This window comes from Megascapheus bottae, chromosome 23 (genome assembly GCF_031878675.1).
Source record: "Megascapheus bottae isolate mThoBot1 chromosome 23, mThoBot2.hap1, whole genome shotgun sequence".
NCBI classification, from domain to species: Eukaryota; Metazoa; Chordata; class Mammalia; order Rodentia; family Geomyidae; genus Megascapheus; species Megascapheus bottae.
Genome location: NC_143531.1, coordinates 13,146,733 through 13,166,669, shown reverse-complemented (window position 1 = coordinate 13,166,669; position 19,937 = coordinate 13,146,733). Strand labels below are relative to the sequence as shown.

Below are 19,937 nucleotides of genomic sequence, written 5' to 3'. Positions count from 1 at the left end.
AAGAATGCTGTAAGTACAATGAATTTATGAAATAGAATAATGAAATTCATTACAAGTTGTTTAAAAAAGTGGGAGAAAATAATAAAAGTATATTGCATGCATGTACGTATACATAAAAATGAAATCCCTTTCTACAATGAATATATACAAAAACAGGACTGTTCACTGGATAGGAGGAAATGTGCACAGCTTACCCTGGCTATGGCTCTCTGCAGGTTTTCCTTGAGTTGGTCTTTCTCTAGTTTTAGAGTCTCCTCTATTATCCTTAGGTCATTTCTTTCTTTCATTACAGATTTCAGTTCTTCATGGCTTTCATGAAGCTTCTGAACCAAACTTAAATTCTCCATTTCCATTTTATCCAGAGTTAAATTTTGGTTTTTGAGTTGTTTCTGTATTTCCTTGACATCTTCTTTTAACTTAAAAAGTTGATGTTCGTTTGCTGTAAGTTCTTCAGTCTTAAGATAATCATGAAGTAATATGTTAGTATAAACATTTTATTAGACTAGTTATACAGATGGGAATTTCATTATTACAGCTGTAATATATTTGCACTATACATATGCTCCTTAAGGGAAATACAAAGAACAGTTTCTAAATTGAGGAAATAGCCTTCCCATGTTCTCATTGATAGTCTGCATAAACCCACAAGGAATTAATGTTTTGATGTATACTTATATATACTACAGTCTTAAGTTTATAGCCCAATTATCTGTGATATCCACATCAAAATAGGGAAGAATCCCAGTATTCCATAAGTTTCTGTGTATCTCTTCCTTGAGGACCAGTACTCTGCCTCTTATCATACTGGATTAGTTTTGCTTTTGGACCTAAACAGGACAGTATATTTACCTATTCCCCTGCTGGTAGTTATGTGAGTTGCCTTACTATTTCCAGTAAAGCTGCTATAAGCATTCTTATATAGTCTTTCATACTCTTTTCTCTTAGGTAGGTTCACATGGAAGGATAGAGATGCTGGGTCTCATGGCAGGAACTTCAGTATCATTAAGTGCCAACGTCCCAGCTGTTTGCAATGTTTCTGGACCATGCCCCTCTCCCCCCTAAGGTTTTCAGCATGCCTACACTAGGTATGTCATCAATGAAATCAAATTTCCCCCACAAAAAATTACCTTTTCTTTGAATTTGGCATCTGAATTTTCTAAATCCATTTTTACAGTTGCTATTTCCTTGGTCTTCTCAGCAACAATTACTTTGAGTTTATCAATAGTTTCTTGGTGCTCTTTCAGATTCCTATGTGCAGTTCTCAACTCCTCTTCTTTCTTTAGCTCCTTTAAGGAACAATAAACAGATCTTATGTTACCAAGTATTTTAAATGATGGGATGCATTTTCTTACCAAAGAGTATGTTTTTACTTTTGTTGCTGTGGTGGTGGTAGTGGTGATACTAGGGATTGAACCCAGGGCCTGTGTGCATTGAACAAGTGCTTCCCACTGAGCTATATCCTCAGGCTGCTTCTTTTTTGGTGTGCTGGTACTGAAGTTTGAACTCAAGACCTGGGCCTTGTCCCTTAGTTTTTTCACTCAAGGCTGGTGCTCTACCACTTGAGCTACAGCTCTACTTTTGGCTTTTTGGTGGTTAACTGGAGATAAGTCTCATGGACTTTCTTGACTGGGATGGTTTTGCACTGTGACCCTCAGATCTGTTTCATAAGTAGCTAGGATTATAGGGGTAAGCCTGCCTTGGCTTTTATTTCTTAAACTACATCTTTGTGGTTAAAGTTTCTCCTTCTGTCCTCATCTCACATCGACTGCTAGTTCAGAAACAAACACATTATACTCATGCTATTTGCAGTTTTATTCATGCTTAAAGGTTATTCTGGGCTTCCAATTAGGACATTTAAATTTGTTTTGCATTTTTAAGGTCTGCATAGGATTTGGACACATAGCTTATATTTACTCAGTTTCTTCCTAAGGAATAGATTGTTTCTCCCTTCCTCCCCCCCTCTATTTTTTGTTCAGTCATGGGGCTTGAACTCTGGATGTAGGTACTATCCCTAAACTCTTCAGTTCAAGGCTAGAGCTCTACCACTTGAACCAGAGCACCACTTCTAGTTTCCTGGTAGTTAACTGAAGATAAGAGTCTCACAGACTTTTGTGCCTGGGCTGGCTTTGAACCAGGATCCTCAGATCTCAGCTTCCTAAGTAGCTAGGATTACAGGCGTGAGCCACCAGCCCCTGGCTGTTTCTCATTTTTATCACAAACTATCAATAAATAAACTTTATGTATACATGTATTTATATGTGTGTATGTACGTACATGTATGTATAAATACATAAATATGTAGTTAATTCTTTAACCATTTAAGAAGTCTGTAAGATAGGGTCTATCCTGTGTTCCTAAATGCTGGTATAATTCAAACCTTTGAAGAATACCAAATTACCTGCCAAGGACTAAAATTATCCTTCACTTTTGCCAACTATCCCTTATGTCTCACAGGTTAAGTTGCTGCTGTAAGAAAACAAAATATTGAAGAACAAGGAAGAGGGACCAGAAAAGGTATACATACCTTGGCCTCTGTTTCCCCAAGGCTGTTCCTCAGTTGATCCCTTTCTGTTTTGAGGTTTTTCTCCACAGTTCTCAGGCAACCATTTTCTTCATTAACAAATCTAATTTCTTCAAGGCTTTCTTGAAGTGTCTGGGTCAACCTGAGCTTCTCTGATTCCATGCTCTCCAGAGCTGAATTCTGGGCATCTAGTTGTTTCTTTAATTGTTCCATTTGATCCACAGTTTCCTGGAGATCATTTTTCACTTGAAGAAGTTGCTCTTCTTTCTCTCGAAGTTTTAAGGCCTTGAGATAGCCAGAAGTAAGTTAGGATTAAGTAAGTTAGGATTAAAGGTACACGTGGAAAGCCAAATAACAGTTTCTAAATTGAACAAGCACATCTCCACTTCCTTCAACTCTAGAGTCCTTTGTATACTGCTTATTACATAGCAAATCTGATTCAAACTCCTAGTTACTTAGACGACAACAACAACAACACATATAATAATACCTCTGCTCTGAGGGCAACATTTGTGTTTTCTAAGTCTTCTTGCATATTAGATATTTCATCTCTCTTTTCAGAAACAATTCCTCTCAGTTTATCGATGGTTTCTTGGTGTTCTTTGAGCTGCACATGAGCAATTCTTAGCTGCTCTTGTTTTTCCAAGTCCTTTATTGTTCAATAAAGATAAATACAGGAGAATAATACAATTCAAACAGTAAGAAAAAGTATACAGTGAAAAGTTAAAATTTAGCTGGGCACTGGTAGCTCTTGCCTGTAATCCTAGCTACTCAGAAGGCTGAGATATGAAGATCATGGTTCAAAGTGAGCCTGGGCAGAAAAGTCCCTGTGAGACTCTTACCTTCTATTAACCATTCAGAAAAGTGGCGCTACGGCTCAAAATGTTAGAGAGCTTAGGGGGGAAGAAAAAGAGCTCAGGGACAGTGCCCAACAAACAAAGAAAAGGTTAAAATTTCCTTTTCCGCACTCTTCACTAAACTACTTTGCATTTCGGTCTAGATACATATTTAGACATATTCCAGTTACCCTACTCTGCAACTCTATCTTTTTCCCTCACAGGATGCTTGCCATTACACGTTATTATTTCTCCTGCTTTGTTCTTTTTGTTTTTAAATTTTCAATTCGTTTATTATTGTAAAGGGGAACAGGTAATGAGTTCATTTCTTTTTGGACAATGTCACCCCTTCCCTCACGCTCTCCTCGTTTTTCCCTCTCTTCCCTACACACAAATTACAGAGTTCATATTCAACATAGTAACCAGTGGGTACCACTGCTGGACTGGCTCACCCTTGCCAACCTGCTTTATCCTTCATCCATGCTTCATGCTGTGGTTATGCCTATATACTTGTCCCTAACTAATGGTTAGGCAGAATTTTCCTGAGCTCTTGTATTTCATTATTGCAATTTGCTGTAACAGATATTCTTCCTATAAGTATCTCTTGTCTAACTGTATAAATGGTATGCAGGAGAGATAGCTATTGCCCATTTTATAACCTATCCATAATCTCTACGGCCCATGGTTCTTCTAGAACGGACACAGGGTCACAGTTACCAGATGGGGGAAAGATGGCTACTCACTTTAGTTTTGATTTCTTTAAGGTCTTCCTGGAGCTGCTCTCTTTCTACTCTGAGAGTCTCCTCCATATTCGTAAGGTTATCTCTTTCTTTTGTTACAGATTTCATTATTTCCAGGTTTTCTTGAAGTCTCTCAGTCAACTTTATGTTCTCTGTCTTTGTATTTTCCAGAGTTAATCTCTGAGCCTCGAGCTGCTCTTTCAAATGTTCCATTTCACAATTCTTTTCCTGAGCCTCCTCATTAATAACATTCATCATAAGACATTGGTGTTCTTTTTCCTCATGTTCTTGGAGCTGAGAAAATTAAAGACAGTAGGTCAGTAGGAAGAAGGATTTACTCTCCCCCTTTTCTTTATCTATCCATCTATAAGACTGATTCTTACATTAAGGCCAAATCATTTACATTGAAAAAAAAAAGAACTTGGGGCCGGAAGTGTAGCTTAGTGGTAGAGTGCTTGCCTAGCATGCATGAAGCACTGGGTTCGATTCCTCGATATCATATATTCAGAAAAATCCAGAAGTGGAGCTGTGGCTCAAGGCAAAGTGCTAGCCTTGAGCAAAAAAGTGTCCAAGGACAGTGCTTAGGCCCTGAGTTCAAGCCCCATGACTGACAAAAAAAAATCTTTGATTCTTTTGCCAGTCCTGGACTTGAGTTCAGGGCATGAGCACTGTCCTTGGACTTTCTTAAGGCTAGAGCTCTACTACTTGAGCCTCAGCACCATTTCCGGCTTTTTTCTATGTATGTGGTACCGAGGAATCGAACCCGGGTCTTCGTGCATGCTAGGTAAGCACTCTACCACTAGGCCAAACTTCCAGCCCCGAATCTTTGATTCTTAAATTAAGGCCAAATCATTGATATCAAGATCTTGAAGCAGTTCTGTGCAATGTTATCCCTCCACCATTTTCCCCGGTATATTTTAATCTAATGTGCATTCTTTCTTAAGGGAAACAATAACTGGACGTTACTTTCCAGTTTTACAGAACAAGATCTATTTTTTTCTTATAACTCAGTATGTGAATATCCTAAACTGAGTTTTGGCCTCAGCCTTTCCTGAAACTTCCTTGTACTAACAGCTTCTTAGTACTCACTAGGATAAATGCAAGGAGTTTTCAGTTTCTTTTGTGATTAACTCAATAGTGACAACTACCTTAACTTATTTTTGTTTCCAAGAGCTGTTCGAGGAGGAAGACTTACTTTTGCAACCATGTCTTTCATGTTTTCTTTCAGCTGGTCTCTCTCCACGTGTAGGGCCTCCTGTGCCCTTATCAGTTCATCTCTTTCCTTCGTTATAACCTTCATTTCATCTTGGGTTTCTTCAAGTCTTTTACTCAGCTTGAGCCTGTCACTGTCCATTCTTTGGAGAGCTGAATCTTTGGCTTCAAGAAGCTCCTTGAATTGTTCTACTTCAATCAATTTCTCTGAGGTCTCACTCCTTTCTTTTACATTGATAACTTGTTTCTGTTTCTCATAAAGCTCTTGGATCTTAAAAATAACAATGAAATAGTAAAAAAAAAATAACACATGCACATATGCATATTTATTATTCTTAGTTTTTGCCATGTCTAAGGCTTGAACTTAGGGCCTGGGTGCCATCTTTGAGCTCTTTTGCTTGAGGCTATCAGTAGAGTCACAGCCCCACTTCCGGCTCTTTGGTGATTAGAGATAGGAATATCCTTGACTTTCCTACCCTGGCTGGCTTATAACTTCAATCCTCAGATCTCAGCCTCCCTGTGTAGCTAGGATTACAGGTGTGAGCCACTGGCGCCTACACACATATTTAAAGACAAACAGAAATGGTTGATTTCCAAACTACTTCAGCATGTAGACAGAAGCTGCCCAGTTACTTTTCTCCCTCAAGTGCTCTCCCCGCCCTCATTTACCTTTTCTTCTAACTTGCCATGGGCTGTCTCTAGTTCCTTTTGAATGCTTGATATTTCAGTTTCCTTGTCTGCGAGGTTCACTTTCAATGCATCAACAATTTCTTCTTGTTCTTTCAGGCAACCACGAGTAACTTTAAGTTCTTCCTCCATTTCTAAGTGCTTTGGTATTAGAGGAAATTCCAAATATTTATAGAAACATTACAGTTATGATAGTGTCATGGATTCCTTCTCATAAGAGTTTAATTCTTATGAAAAATTTGCACATAAAATGATTTTAGAAAACAGTGAAAAGATGAAATGTACCTTGGCTGTGATTTCTCGTATGTGTTCTGTGAGTTGGCTGCATTCTGATCGAAGAACTTCCTGCAGGTGCTGTAGGTCATCTCTCTCCCTAGCTAATGACAACAATTTCTCATGACTTTCTTCAAGTCTCTCGGACAACTTCAGCTTTTCCACTTCTACTGTAAGCAGTGCAGAAGCTTTGGCTTGGAAGTGTGCCTTCAGCTGCTCCATATCACTCACTGTTACAGTATTATCATTTCCTTCCATATTTAAGGATTCTTCTTTTTGACCCTGAGCCTCTTGGATCTTGAAAAGAAACATAAAATAATTACAGATGACATCTAGAGATAGTTTAGGGAAATCATTCTTCCTTTTTTTTTTTTTAACAACAACTAAGATTTAATGTCTCATTTACAAAGTAACCTTTCTACTTCCATTTTTCTGTTGTTTAGGCATTTAACACATTTTTATTGAAAGATCATTGGTGCCAATGATCCTCTTAAGAGATCCCAGTTAAAACAGCATTATTTTCATGATTTTACCTTCTTGAGAGATAAAGATAGACATTATGCTCAATCTTACTCAACAGAGGCACTGAACTCCCAAGCCTCAATGTCACGCCTTAATATCACGAAGGAGAGTGAGGAGCTTCCTAGGAGATGAGAGTTTTGGCTGAGATGTACAGAATGACAGCATTCATTACACAAAGACTGTGGAAATACTGCACTGTCAAGAGCCCACCCAGAGCTCCTGAAAGACCAGAGATGAAAAGCACAGGCGGGTGTTGCTGGAGTACGAGGAAGAGCAGAGTGAGCTAGGCTAGAGAACAGTGAAGTGTGGAGTCCAGACTCCCAGACCACATGCCAAGAGTGTGGTCCTTCTTTGCAGAGGAGGCAGGAAGCCCTGGGTTCAATTCCTCAGTACCACATAAACAGAACAAGCTGGAAGTGGTACTGTGGCTCAAGTGGTAGTGCTAGCCTTGAGTCAAAGAAGCTCAGGACAGCGCTCAGGCCCTGAGTTCCAGGACAGGGAGGAGGGGAGAGGGAGTATAGTGAGTAGAAAGGAAATATCAGTAGGTTCCAGGTTTCTGATGGAATCAATGAGAAATACAGTTGTATGAACAATTTTCCTTTCTAAAATTAGGGCAGAGACTTACTATGTAGCTCAGGCTGGCCTTGAACCCTTCATCTTTCATCCTTCTGTTCCAAAACCCCCACGAGCTGAGATTACAACACATACTATGCTTGGCATAGAGGAACAGACTTGAAGAATAAATAAAAACATTCACTTTTGTCTGCTCTCTCTCAGTAATTTAGCACTGCTGCTTCTAAATCACTTTACAGCAACCCTCTCTGAAACACTTTTCTCTCAGTTTCTATAGTTTGTTCGCTTTTTGCCAGCAATCATTTAATTCTTTCATTTCCAAATTCTCTTTCCAATCAGTTCATTAAAAGGCACCGCAAGAAAATCAATCTGAACACTAGATTCTAATATTCAGTAAATGGGAGGAAAATAATGGAACTTACATTAGCCAAGGTTTCTCTGATGCTTTCTTTCAGCTGGTCGTATTCACCTTCAAGTGCTTCTTTTATCTGTTTAAGGTCGTCTCTTTCCTTGGTTAGAGTCTCTATTTCTTCCTGACTTGCATCAAGCTTCTCAGCTAGTCTGAACATTTCCATTTCACTGCTTTCTGGTGGTGCTGACTTTGTGGTCTGGGAATATTCTTTCAATAGCTTGAGTTTATTCATTGTTTTCTGAGTCTCACTGTCTTCTTTCACAGTAAGAAGAAGCTCTTGTTCTTCATAAAGCCCTGATACCTTGTTATAGTCAAAAAGTACCAATGGTATAAAGGGCCAATGTTACTGTCTAGAAATCATTGCCATCATTTTTTTTTTTTTTAAGGAGAAAAGATCAGGACATTGTCCACAGCAATGTAAGAGACCTTGAAACTTTAGGACTTACTTCAGACTACAAGCCCACTTACTTCTTTCTCCTTAACTCCATTGTCTCTAGTCATAATTTTTCTGCTAGTCATATTAACTTTCTTTCCTTTCAGCTTAGATCCAAAGTGAATTACTGCTTGCATTTTACCAAGAAACTGTTACCTCAGTTGTATATGCCTTTTTTTTGTCTCATTTTGAAATGTTATAAGAGAAAAACTATAGTTGAACTGTATTCTGGTAAATGTATGACTCAGATGGATCCAAAGTGACTATTTTTCCATGTGACAAGACTTCTTTGATCATGTATTTTGCATATCGTATCTTTGCTAAGCCATACGGGAATTAAAGGATTAAAAAAAAATAGATCTAGTCTGGGAATGTAGCCTAGTGAAAGGCAAGCACTCAATTCCCCAGTACCACATACACAGAAAAAGCTGGAAGTGGTCTGTGGCTCAAGTAGTAGAGCACTAGCCTTGAGAAAAGCCCAAGGACAGTGCCCAGGCCCTGAGTTCAAGCCTTGGGACTACCAAAAGAAAACAAAAAACAAAAAAAAAACTTCACTGATGAAAAAACAATGTTTTATTTATTCCCATACTCTCAATGTGGCACACAGGCTTTTAACATGAGCTGGTCCAATTGTTCCAATCTTTCGTTTCCTCCATATTGGTTTTTGCTGTTACTTTCTTTGATTGCTTACTCATCAGCTCATTTCCTGCAATGCTAAAAGGTTTCAGATCCTCTCCTCTACCCATTCATGTTATATTTCTATAACCAAGACTGTACCTGTTATCACAGCCAACAAGTACCCAATGAAGAAATCCTAACTCAGCCAATACACACTGGTTATTATTCATTCAAAAGAAAGAAAAAGAAAAAGGTGATAAGGGACAGGAAGATGAAAAGACATACCTTTTCTTGTAAATAGGTATCTGACTTTTGCAAGTCCTCCTGAGTCTTCACAATTTGAGCTTCTTTATCAGCAATGCTTTTTTGTAGTGCATCAATAGTGTTTTGGTGTTCTTTTAGACTCATGTGTGCAATGTTTAATTCTTCTTTTGCTTGTAGGCTCTTAATGGGTAAGTGAAATTTAAAGACTATGGTTACAACATTATTCTACCATTGCCTTCAGCTTTCTAATTACCTGTTTTTCTTTTCTTTTCTTTTTGGGAGTCCTGGGCTTGAGCTCAGGGCCTGAATACTGTTCTTGGACTTTCTGAAGGCTAGAGCTCTACCCATTGAGCCTCAGCACCAATTGCGGCTCTTTTCTATGTATGTGGGACAGAGGAATTGGACCTGGGTCTTTGTACATGCTTGGCAAACACTCTACCACCAGGCCAAACTCCAGGCCCCTAATTGCCTATTTTTAAAGGAACATTTATCAGAGAAGGAAATGGGTTACAACTTACTGTAGCTTCGATTTCTCTTATATATTCTTTAAGCTGGTCTCTTTCTATTTCAAATGATCCCTGTAATTCCTTTAGTTCATTTCTTTCTTTGGTTATAGATTTAATTTCCTCATGATTTTCATGAAGTTTCTGAGTCAGTTCTAGTTTCTCTTTTTCTATATGTTCCAAAGTTAATTCTTGAGTCTTTAATTCACCCTTTAGCTTGTCCATTTCATTCATTCTTTTTTGCATGTCACTCATCTCTTCTTTTATGGTGAGAAGTTGTTTCTGTTTTTCTTGGAGTTGCTGGCTCTTAAGATGTACAAGTTTTATGATTACCACTTTGACTGTATCGCCTCAATTATTTATGCAAAAACATGAATACAATACTACTTATAGCCCCAATATAAACAGACAAGCAGCCTTTATAATTCATCCATGTATAAAGATGGCATAAGGAGTTGCAATGGATGTTGCTGAGCAATAAGGGATAGGAAGCCAGAGTAACAGAGTTCATCTGATTAAAATATAATATATACAAGTGAGATGCACTATGGCAAAACCCAATGATACAACTACTATACAATAAAAAAAGCAATGAGAAGAAAGTAAAGCAGGCTCTGTTAGTTTGGGGGAGACAGCAATTGGCAGAAGGGGAAATGGAGAGGGTGAGGGGAAAATGGGTAAAGTACTTCATATGCATATATGAAAAAAGAACACTGAAACGGTGAAATTATTTTAAGGGGATAGGAGGAGACAAGAGAGTGACAGAGGAAGTGAATTTGCTGTACACTGTATGCACATACACACAAATTATTTAGGCATAATGGGACACTTTTCAACAGTCCACTGAATATGTGGTCTCTTCAGAACTTCAAAATGTGAATTATTTAGAAATAGGACCTTTGTAGAGGTAATTAAGCAAATAAGGATTGAGGGCAGATCCCATTGCAAAGAGTAGGTGTCATACAAGTGAACTAATAGAAGACAAAGAAAGGTCCCAAAAAGACCCAGTGAAGAAGGTCGCATGAATATGGAAGCAGAGACCAGAATGGTGCAGTAAAAGCCAACCAGTAGCCAGGGTAGTTTAAGTGGGAAACGTGGGAAAGGGGAGGAGACAGAAAGATTCATAGCTAAGCCTTCAGGGGATGGTACTGTAGATATGTCAGTTTTGGACTTAACACAACATAGACTGACAAGAATCCATTTCTCTTGTTGAGAGCTACTTAATTTTCAGTAATTTTCACCTGGCTTAATTGGAAAATTTATACTTTACTTAGAAAACGGGTATGTTACTTAATTTTTACTTACACAACTTATATAGGTTGATGAAGGAAGATTGAAATAAAAATAAAGGTCAGTAGACTAATCAAATACAACAATCTATGGCTACCAAATAATGATAACTCCACATCATCTTAAAAACTTAAAAAAAAAAAACTTGGCTTTTTTTTTCACTTTTAATGAGATACTTAAGGGGCCGTGCAAAGAAACTTAGAAGCGTTAATGTCACAGGCTATTGATTTCACCTTTTTTAGGTTTTAGTAAATTTAATCAAGATAGTGAAAAGGATCACAAATAAAATTAAAACTGATCTGGAAGAACAGAAACCACATTACCTAGAATCCAAGTACATAGCTCTCAGATGAAATAAGAGAGCTCTGTGGTTGCATTCTAGAATCACTTGAGCATTATGGTTATTGCAGTAGTCTTATGCATTCATTACTAGAGCACCTTACTTTTGCAAGGAAACGATTCAGTGAACTGAGAGCCTCTGGGATAGTGATACGCTTCCATATATCGATATGACTGCACATAGGCAAGAGCCTCTGTTTTGTTGACTAATGTATCTCAAGTGCTGAGGACAGTTCCTTGTTTGTGGTAGGGCTCAATAAATGTTTCATGAATGATAGATTACATGGTTAGTGTAGAAGACATAAGGCCTCCTCTCACCCAGAGGCTAGAATAATATAATCCTCACAAGGAATGTTAAGTTCTCAGTATAAATTCCATCTAAAAAAAATTCCAAATAGCCCAAACACCACTGACCTCAAATTTGTTTACTTTGGAAATACATGCTATTCCTGAATTAGGTCTACCTAATTAAAACTACAAAAAAAGAGAAAGTTAGCTATGCAAAATGGCCAAGCAGATAATTTTGAAAATTCACCTTTTCCTCTAGCATTTCTTCAACTTCTCTCAATCTCTCATGGATCATACCAAGCTCTTCATCTTTCTTTATGACTTGATTCTTTTCTTGAGCAACTAACTCTTGTTGCTTTTTTAGTTCATCTCCAAGCACTCTTAATTCTTCTTGGTTTTCAATAGTCTAGAATTAAGGAAAAAAGAAAAAGGTTGAGATTAAGATAAAATATTGGCTTACATTTATAAAATCAAGGAGAAAAACAACCCAGGGGGAAAGAAACCACCGTTAAATTAGCCCACAAATCAAGAAATAAGGGTGAATTCTTACAGAAATATTTAAAAACCAGTGATCTACAGGTAATTTTTCAGATCATAAATTTCAGTGTATATAGCTTATATTGTTTCTTACTACAGATACAAGAACTAAATTAGGTATGCAAATACTCAGAAATACCAACAACTAAAAACAAAATAAAAAACTTACAAGAGTTAAGATAAAAGCACGCAATTTTTATGTAAAAATTTTGCACAACTGAAAATCGGTTGTCATATCACCAAGAGAATACATGATCAGGAGACACAGAACAGCCAATAAATGAATTAAGAAATGTGCCAACATCCTGTCACTAGGGAAATTAAAATAAGGTACATCTTCATTAAGATTAAAAGCCCTGATAAATATGAAGTGTTTGCGAGAGAGGAACCGTCACAATTCTCTTAATTTGCTAAAGGAAATGGAAAATGGAAAGGCTAATCTGTAGCTCAGCCTAGCAAATTCTCATCAAGTTATGTGTACACCTCTGTAGGACTCAGCAGTTCCATTTAGGTGAGAACATGGCTACAGGATGTATCAAAATTCATCAAACTTGTACTTCTGTGAGATGTATTCATTGCTCACTGAGTAGAGTTCCATGAAGTTGGAGAAAACTTAAAAACAAAAATGGACTGTCCAATACACAGCGTTAACTCTTACCATTTCAATATTTTCTTTAAGGTCTGTCTTCAGTTGTTCCTTTTCTGCTGTTATACTTTCCAACATTCGTTGGAGTTCATTTTTCTCTTGGATTAGGGAATGTATCTTACTCTGTTGTTGATTAATTACCGCCTCATCCTCTTTTTCTAGGCTGGACACCTAACATAGAATACATCAGAGCAAGGGAAGAGGGGGCATTATCCAAAAAGAAATGTACTCATTACCTAACTTTAACGTAGCTTTAACTTCTTGGTACATCACCTTTATAATAATAATAAAAATAAAATACATAGAACATGACTTTCTAAAGTAGGTAACTATTCTAACATTATGAAAAAGTGCCAAAATTACCATGTCTTAGATACTACTCTATTTTAACATCCTTAATCTTCACTATAATCTTATGACTTCAAAATTCAAACATTTAGCTATTGTTACCTGTTACTAGAATTTAAACTCAGACCATTGTGCCCTTTCTTAGCTTGCTCTACCAGTTCAACTATACCTTCAATCTAGCAGTTTTGCTGGTTAATTGGAGATGAAAATCTCATGGACTCTTTCTGCAGAGATAGCTTTGAATAGTGATCCTCAGATCTCAGCTTCTTGAGTAGCTAGGATTACAGATGTGAGCCACCAGAGCTTAGCTTCACTAAAAAACTTTTAAACATAGCCTATTTGTCCATGCTGTGACATGCTCTTCAAATTGTAATTGCTAGTAGATGCTTATTACCTATTGTTGGTGAAGGACACTTCATTTAGCTACCACTTTATTATTTGTAACATGCATAGTCATGGTGAATATGTTTGAGACTGGTGTTTTGCATGTTAGAATTCAGAATCTAAAGTAATAGTATACAAGAGTACAGCCCAGACAGAAACAGTCTTCTGTAATGACACCATTTCAAATTGGAATTCAGCCTAGAAATTTTTTGAGCTAACGTAATCGAACAGATCTAACTACAATGACAAAATGTCCTTCATGTGAGACCAAATTTAGTTTAATGAACACTCCAAAATGCATTCAGTATAGCTCTACTAATGCTCCCCAGATGGAGAGGGGGGTTCTTTGGGGTCCCCCAAAACACTTATTTACATTGTCATTCCAACATGAACATGATACCATAGCATCGGAAGTCAAAATAAAAATGTATATTCTTAGAATAGTGGTTACCAGAACCTGGAAAGAATAGTGGTTATTGGGTGGAACAGTGGAGTGGTGAGATGGTCAATATTTTGTGCATTAAGGCTGAGAATGTAGAATGTAGCTCAGTGGTGTAATACTTGCCATCTCAATGGAAGGTGAACATGGCAGTGCACCTGTCATCCCAGCTGTGGCGGGAAGCCAAAACTAGAAGGGTATAGTTCAGATCTATGCACCTAGGCAAGAAGTGAGACCCTATCTTAAAAATAACCAGCACTATGAGGCACTAGCTCAAGTTCACACCCTAGTACTACTCCCTCACAGAAAAAAAAAAATTCAGTTACATGTGTCTATTTATTTTAAAGGTATTTAAAGTAGAAAATTCTGTTAAATAACATCTATATAAACTTAAGAGCAATGTTCGCTGAAATGGACTGAACTGTGAACTCTTAAACAACTTCATTTCAGTATAGAACATCTGATATTATCAAAGCTCTAATTAATAGTAACCATCTTTCTAATTTTGTTAATAATCAGAAAAGCTTAAAAAGCTTGTTTCTTAGTATTAGACTTTGAACTGATACATCAGTATATACACAAGATTAAAAGAAACACCCTTTCTTTACCTTTTGCTCAAATTCACTTGTAGTTTCTCCTCTGTTCTCTATCTGTAAAGTTCTGGAAGTCTCTTCAGAAATTTTCATTTTCAGTAGGTTAATTGTTTCCTGATGCTGTTTCAAAGACTCGAGAGCATGTCGTAGTTGTTCTTGAGTCTCTATATTCTTTGCCAGAGAAATAGAAAATAGTTGCTGTTACAAGGTGAACACACAGTTTTGGTGTTTCTCTTGATCATAACTGATAAATGATAGCTCCTGTAACGACTCTTCAAAATTCAATCCCAGCCATACCATGTTTACAGTGTCCTGGATGTCACTTCGGAGCTGATCCCTTTCTGTTTGTAGGCTCTCCTGGATATGCATTAGGTCTGCTTTTTCTTTAGTCAAGTTTCTCACGTCTTCCAAGGTTTGCTGGAGCTGCTCAGTAATCAGGGCATTCTCCCTTACTACATTTTGTAACCTCAAATCTCTACTTTCTACTTGTTCCTTCAGGTGTTTTAGGTCATTTAATGTGGCTTGATCTTCAGTTGTTTTCTGCTGAAGCTCTTGGTTCTTCTGAGAAAGCTTCAAAGTAAAAAATACAAGCCACACAGTAAAAGATGAACACTATTAGCCCACGCCTGTTATCCTACTACTTCAAAGGCTGAGATATAAAGACTGAAGTTAGAGGCTAGCCGGAAAGACAAATCCAGGAAAATCTTATCTCCAACTAACTAACAACTAACAAAAAACTGGAAGTGGGGCATGGCTTCAGTGGTAGAGTACAAGTCTTAATTGAAAAAGCTAAGCAACCTCCCAGGGCCCTGAATTCAAGCTTCAGTAATGGAACATAAACAACAAAACAACCACCACCAAACAAAAATAAAGTACAGAACTCTATACTACAAACTAAAGAAAGCTAAAGATGATTCCTCTGGTAACAACTGTTCAATATCTATGTACATATGACCATGTGAAATGATGCTAGTTAAATTAAACTCTGAAATATGGAAATAAGAGGTTTTTGTCATTGTTGTTTTTAACATATTGTGTAAAAGTTATTTCTTTCTTCTTCCCTTCCCCCCCCCTTTGGTTTATCACTTGTATCACTTTATTTTGGTACCTTGTGTTTTGGGTTACAGTTACATTGGTCAGGTAGTAGGTACATTACTTCCTGTACATTAAAATCCCTTTTCATGCTTTTGTCCCTATTTCCCTTCCCCCACCCCTTCCAATCTTTTATATAAGTTTATCTGATTTGGGGAAAGGAAGGGAATAACAAAACGGTGAAACAAAGGACAAAAGGTGAGCCAATGAAATAGCAATACTCACAAGGCTATGTTGGAAATGAACTTTCTAATTTGGGAGGGGAGGGAAGAATAGGGGAAAGTGGAAGAAAACGAGGAGGGTAACAATGTTTGACAATAAATGCACTCATTACCTTACTATAATTCATAACCTGTCTGCACATCACCTTTATAACAAAATAAAAGATTCCTCTGCAATGTTTTGCACCAACCTCAGTCTTCAAAGCATCCAGACTTAAACCGAGGGTCTCAGCTTCCTTAGAGAGAGTTTCCACTTCCTGATTCATTCTTTCATTCTCTTCAAGGACCATTTTATATTTTTGTTCCAAGTCCATATGAAGGGCTTTAAAGTCTTGAAATTCTTTGTCAGAAGTTCCTAGGCCATCTTTAGTTTTCTCAATTTCTTCAAGTAAACCTTGAATTGTACTCTCCTTAAGAGCCACTTCAGAAAATAACTTGTCCTTTTCTGAAGTTATTATATATAGCTCTTCAGATTTCTCATCTATCTATGGAACGAAAGAATTAAGATTTAGGAATGTAAGCAATATGATATCATGAAGAAATTTTCAGGAAAAAAAAAGTCATCTAAATTAGGCAGATTTGAGTGAAGAAGGGCAATCATATATAGGATATCCTGGCCACTTACTCTACATGTGCACACATATACCCATGTGTACACACACCTACACAGTTAAATACATTGAAAACACATTTTATTTAGTAACATAGTACCAACTAAAGATGAATGACATTTGGGACCTGGAATTTGGCCTAGTGGTAGAGTGCTTGCCTAGCATGCATGAAGACCCGGATTTGATTCCTCGGTAGCATATACATAGAAAAAAGCCAGAAGTGGTGCTGAGGCTCAAGTGGTAGAGCTCTAGCTTTGAGAAAACCCAAGGACAGTGCTCAGGTCCTGAGCCCAAGCCCAGGACTAGCCAAAAAAAAGGATGAATGACATTCATTCTATTGGTAACAAGTTCAACTAAACATATAGTGTCTCTTACCTGCTACTTAAAAATTAACTCTATCAAAATATTTAAGGCATCACCAGCATTTCAAAAGTAGGGCTAAATGTTAAAAAAATATTTTTACCTCCTTTCTTAGCATTTCTATTTCTGAAGGCAAAGATTTCAATTTGGAGAGCAAATTAACTTCTTTCTGTAAAACTTCATTTTCTTCAACTTCTTTCTTTAGTTCTTTCTGAAGATCTGCAATTTTTCTTTCCAGTTCCGAACTACTGAGCAAATCTAAGAAGTTTAATAAATTAGGGAGTCAACATTGACAAATATAATCTTACTTTTAATAGCTCCTGACCCACATTTCTCAAAATCAGGGCCAGGATATTTTAAACTAAATGTTAAACCTTGATGAATTGCAGCCTTTGTAACTATTAACAATCTAAAAAGTAATATTATGATCAAATAATAGGTTACTAAAAAAAATCATTTTAAATCTTTGTGATACAGGGGTCAAATTTTAGGTAAGTTTCTAGAGGAAGTCAGTTTATAAAGAGATGCCTGAAATTATAAAATGCCTCTTAGAACTCTGAAATTATAAAATACCTCTTGGAACTTTGCCATCCATAAGGGAGGTTAACTTTGTTATTTCATTAAAAGCAGACTGCAATTCTTTATCAAGATCAACTTGAATTTTCTTTTTTGCCTCCAACTGGCGTTGATATTGATTAATATCATTTTCCATTTGCTTGCAGGCATTTTCAAGTTCTTTCTATTAGAGAAACATTGGGAAATTACCAAAAAATAAGTAATGATTATGACAACTTGGGTTTATTTGCTTACTTCATTTTTTTTTTTTTTTACAAAATTCTCCAAAATTACTTACCATTTTCTCTTTCAGCTCCAGATTCTCACTTCTAAGGAAAGCTGCTTCTCTCTTGGCATCCAGGGCTACAGTTTCAGCATCACAAAGAGTTTGTTTCATTTGCTTTAGATCCTCGGTATTTTCCTAGGCAGACAACACAGGGACTCCGTGAGTTCCCGTTCTAGTAGATTTGCAAGTACTTTAGAAAACCTGTTCACAATCGTGCTTTCTAACTCATCAAAAAGTGAGAAATATGCTAAGGAATCAAAAAAATCAAGTTTTCCATAATTCAAACCATTTAAAAAAAGATTCTGGCCTTCCTTTTGTACATTATAAAAGCTGAATCAGTAGTATATTGCACTCTTTGCGTTCCTAGCCACTCGGGAAACTGAGGATCTGAGAACTGAGGATCAGAGCCAGCCCAGATAGACAAATCTCCAATCTCCAGATTCTCATCTCCAATTAATCCAAAAGAAGCTGGAAAGTAGAGATGTGGCTCAAGTGGAAGCACCATCAGTGACTGAAAAAGCTCAGTGAGAGCAAGGAAGGACTGGTACAAAATAAAAAGGCAACACACAGAAGTACTTTAAGAGTAAGAAATCTGTTATTGGCTAATAAACTAAGGATGGCCTAGCAATTTCTAACAAAACAGGTATTTTACTTGCTGATAATTATCTTCACAGACTTAAATGAAAATAATGACATTTTTCATGAAATGAAATCATTCCCAGCTGCTTATGGTGTATATTTTTCTTTTTCTTTTATGCTAGTCCTGGGTCTTGAATTCAGGGCCTGGGCACTGCCCTTGGGCTTTCTCAAGGCTAACGCTCTACCACTTGAGCCACAGCACCACATCCGGCTTTTTCTGTGTATCTGGTACATGAACTCTTCAGCTCAAGGCTACTACCCTTACCCTTGAGCCAAGCCCCATTTCTCATTTTCTAGAGGTTAATTAGAGATAAGAGTCTCAGGTCCTTTTGTGCCTGGGCTGGCTCTGAACCTCGATCCTCAGATTTGAGTCTCCTGAGTAGTTAGGATTATAGGCATGAGCTACCGTGTCTGACTTACAAAAAATATTTTTAATGGTACCAGTTTTCAACTTAGGGCATGCTTAGTTAAGTTTACCACTATGCCCTCACACTCAGCTTTTCCAGTAAGTAGGATTACAGTTGTTCACTACCTTGTTGAAAAGAGATCTTGTCCAGGTTAGTTAGCCTTGATTCACAATCTTCCTCATCTCGGCCTGCCAAGTAGCTAGTATTACAGACATGAAACACTGGTGTCTGGCTTCAGTTTTTGTTTTTTTTTTTTTTCTCCCCATCATTGTTTTGTTGGCAGTGTTAGGGGTGGAACTCAGGGGCTTACTCTTGCTAGGCCGGTATTCTATCACCACAGTTATGCTCTCAGCCTCTTTTCTGCTTTGGTTATTTTCTCAGACAACGTTTTAGAGTGTGATCTTATTATGGCTTTTTGATTATAAGCTCTATAAGCTTTTTGATTAGATAATAAGTATGCACCACCATGCCTGGCTTGGATTCCTGAGATTCTTATAATTTTTGGCGCTGGAAGGCCTTGAATCCTCATCCTCTTTACCTCCTCTTCCTCAGTAGAGGAGGTTAGAAGGGTAGGCTACCAGACCTGACCAGATGACTGATTTTTAATGGAGGCTAGTCCTTAACTTCCTCATAGTTAATTTACAAATGAGTTGCTCAACTTTGTGAATGTTTCATTACCTGTAAAATGGCAATGATACTTAGTCTTTTTATCATAGGGCACTAACGCATTAAGGAAATATGTAGAAATTGTCAAACAACAGCAGAGCCCCGTCTAAGCACTGGCTATGGTAATGGGTGTGATGGATTATTAGCAGTACTATAACAATCACAGAATAAAATAAGGTGATTTTTACCGATGAGTATGATAAATCCATCTTTGTATCTTCTGACTTCTGGGAATCTAAGCATTTCTGTAGGTTCTTAATCTCATTTTCTTTTTCTCTAAGCAGTTCTATTTTTGAACTCAATTCATTCTAAAATAATCAAAGAATAAGACACAATTTACTATTTGATTTGAATTCAAAAGGATTAAAGATGAACTTTCATAAGTTTAAATTCATAGTAAAACTTGAATTATTAATTTTTAAACTATAACTCAAGTTTACTGCAGTCATGTTCAATTACATATGATATGCAATTTTATTTTTTTTGCCAGTCCTGGGGTTTGAACTCAGGGTCTGGGCACTGTCCTTGAGCTTTGTCAAGGCTTGTCCTCTACCACTTGAGCCATTAACACCACTTCCGGCTTTTTCTGTGTACGTGGTACCGAGGAATTAAATCCAGGGCTTTGTGCATGCTAGGCATGCA

At 37.2% G+C, this 19,937-nt stretch overlaps 1 protein-coding gene across 2 annotated transcripts in view; it reads right to left on the bottom strand.

Annotated features, from left to right (window-relative positions):
- Window positions 1-19,937, bottom strand: part of Cenpe (centromere protein E) — a 58,163-nt gene that overhangs the window by 19,276 nt on the left and 18,950 nt on the right. For both annotated transcript variants that reach the window (XM_090356733.1, XM_090356734.1), the window contains 20 exons: window positions 19,484-19,603; window positions 17,596-17,718; window positions 17,316-17,481; window positions 16,846-17,000; window positions 15,963-16,256; window positions 14,756-15,028; window positions 14,474-14,629; window positions 12,707-12,865; window positions 11,759-11,917; window positions 9,610-9,900; window positions 9,113-9,271; window positions 7,787-8,077; window positions 6,282-6,566; window positions 5,979-6,137; window positions 5,293-5,580; window positions 4,101-4,391; window positions 3,012-3,170; window positions 2,525-2,806; window positions 1,128-1,286; window positions 195-455 (listed from right to left, as the gene is read on the bottom strand). In XM_090356733.1, the coding sequence (XP_090212859.1) occupies window positions 195-455; window positions 1,128-1,286; window positions 2,525-2,806; window positions 3,012-3,170; window positions 4,101-4,391; window positions 5,293-5,580; window positions 5,979-6,137; window positions 6,282-6,566; window positions 7,787-8,077; window positions 9,113-9,271; window positions 9,610-9,900; window positions 11,759-11,917; window positions 12,707-12,865; window positions 14,474-14,629; window positions 14,756-15,028; window positions 15,963-16,256; window positions 16,846-17,000; window positions 17,316-17,481; window positions 17,596-17,718; window positions 19,484-19,603 (4,230 nt within the window). The remainder of the gene's footprint in view (window positions 1-194; window positions 456-1,127; window positions 1,287-2,524; window positions 2,807-3,011; window positions 3,171-4,100; window positions 4,392-5,292; window positions 5,581-5,978; window positions 6,138-6,281; window positions 6,567-7,786; window positions 8,078-9,112; window positions 9,272-9,609; window positions 9,901-11,758; window positions 11,918-12,706; window positions 12,866-14,473; window positions 14,630-14,755; window positions 15,029-15,962; window positions 16,257-16,845; window positions 17,001-17,315; window positions 17,482-17,595; window positions 17,719-19,483; window positions 19,604-19,937) is intronic.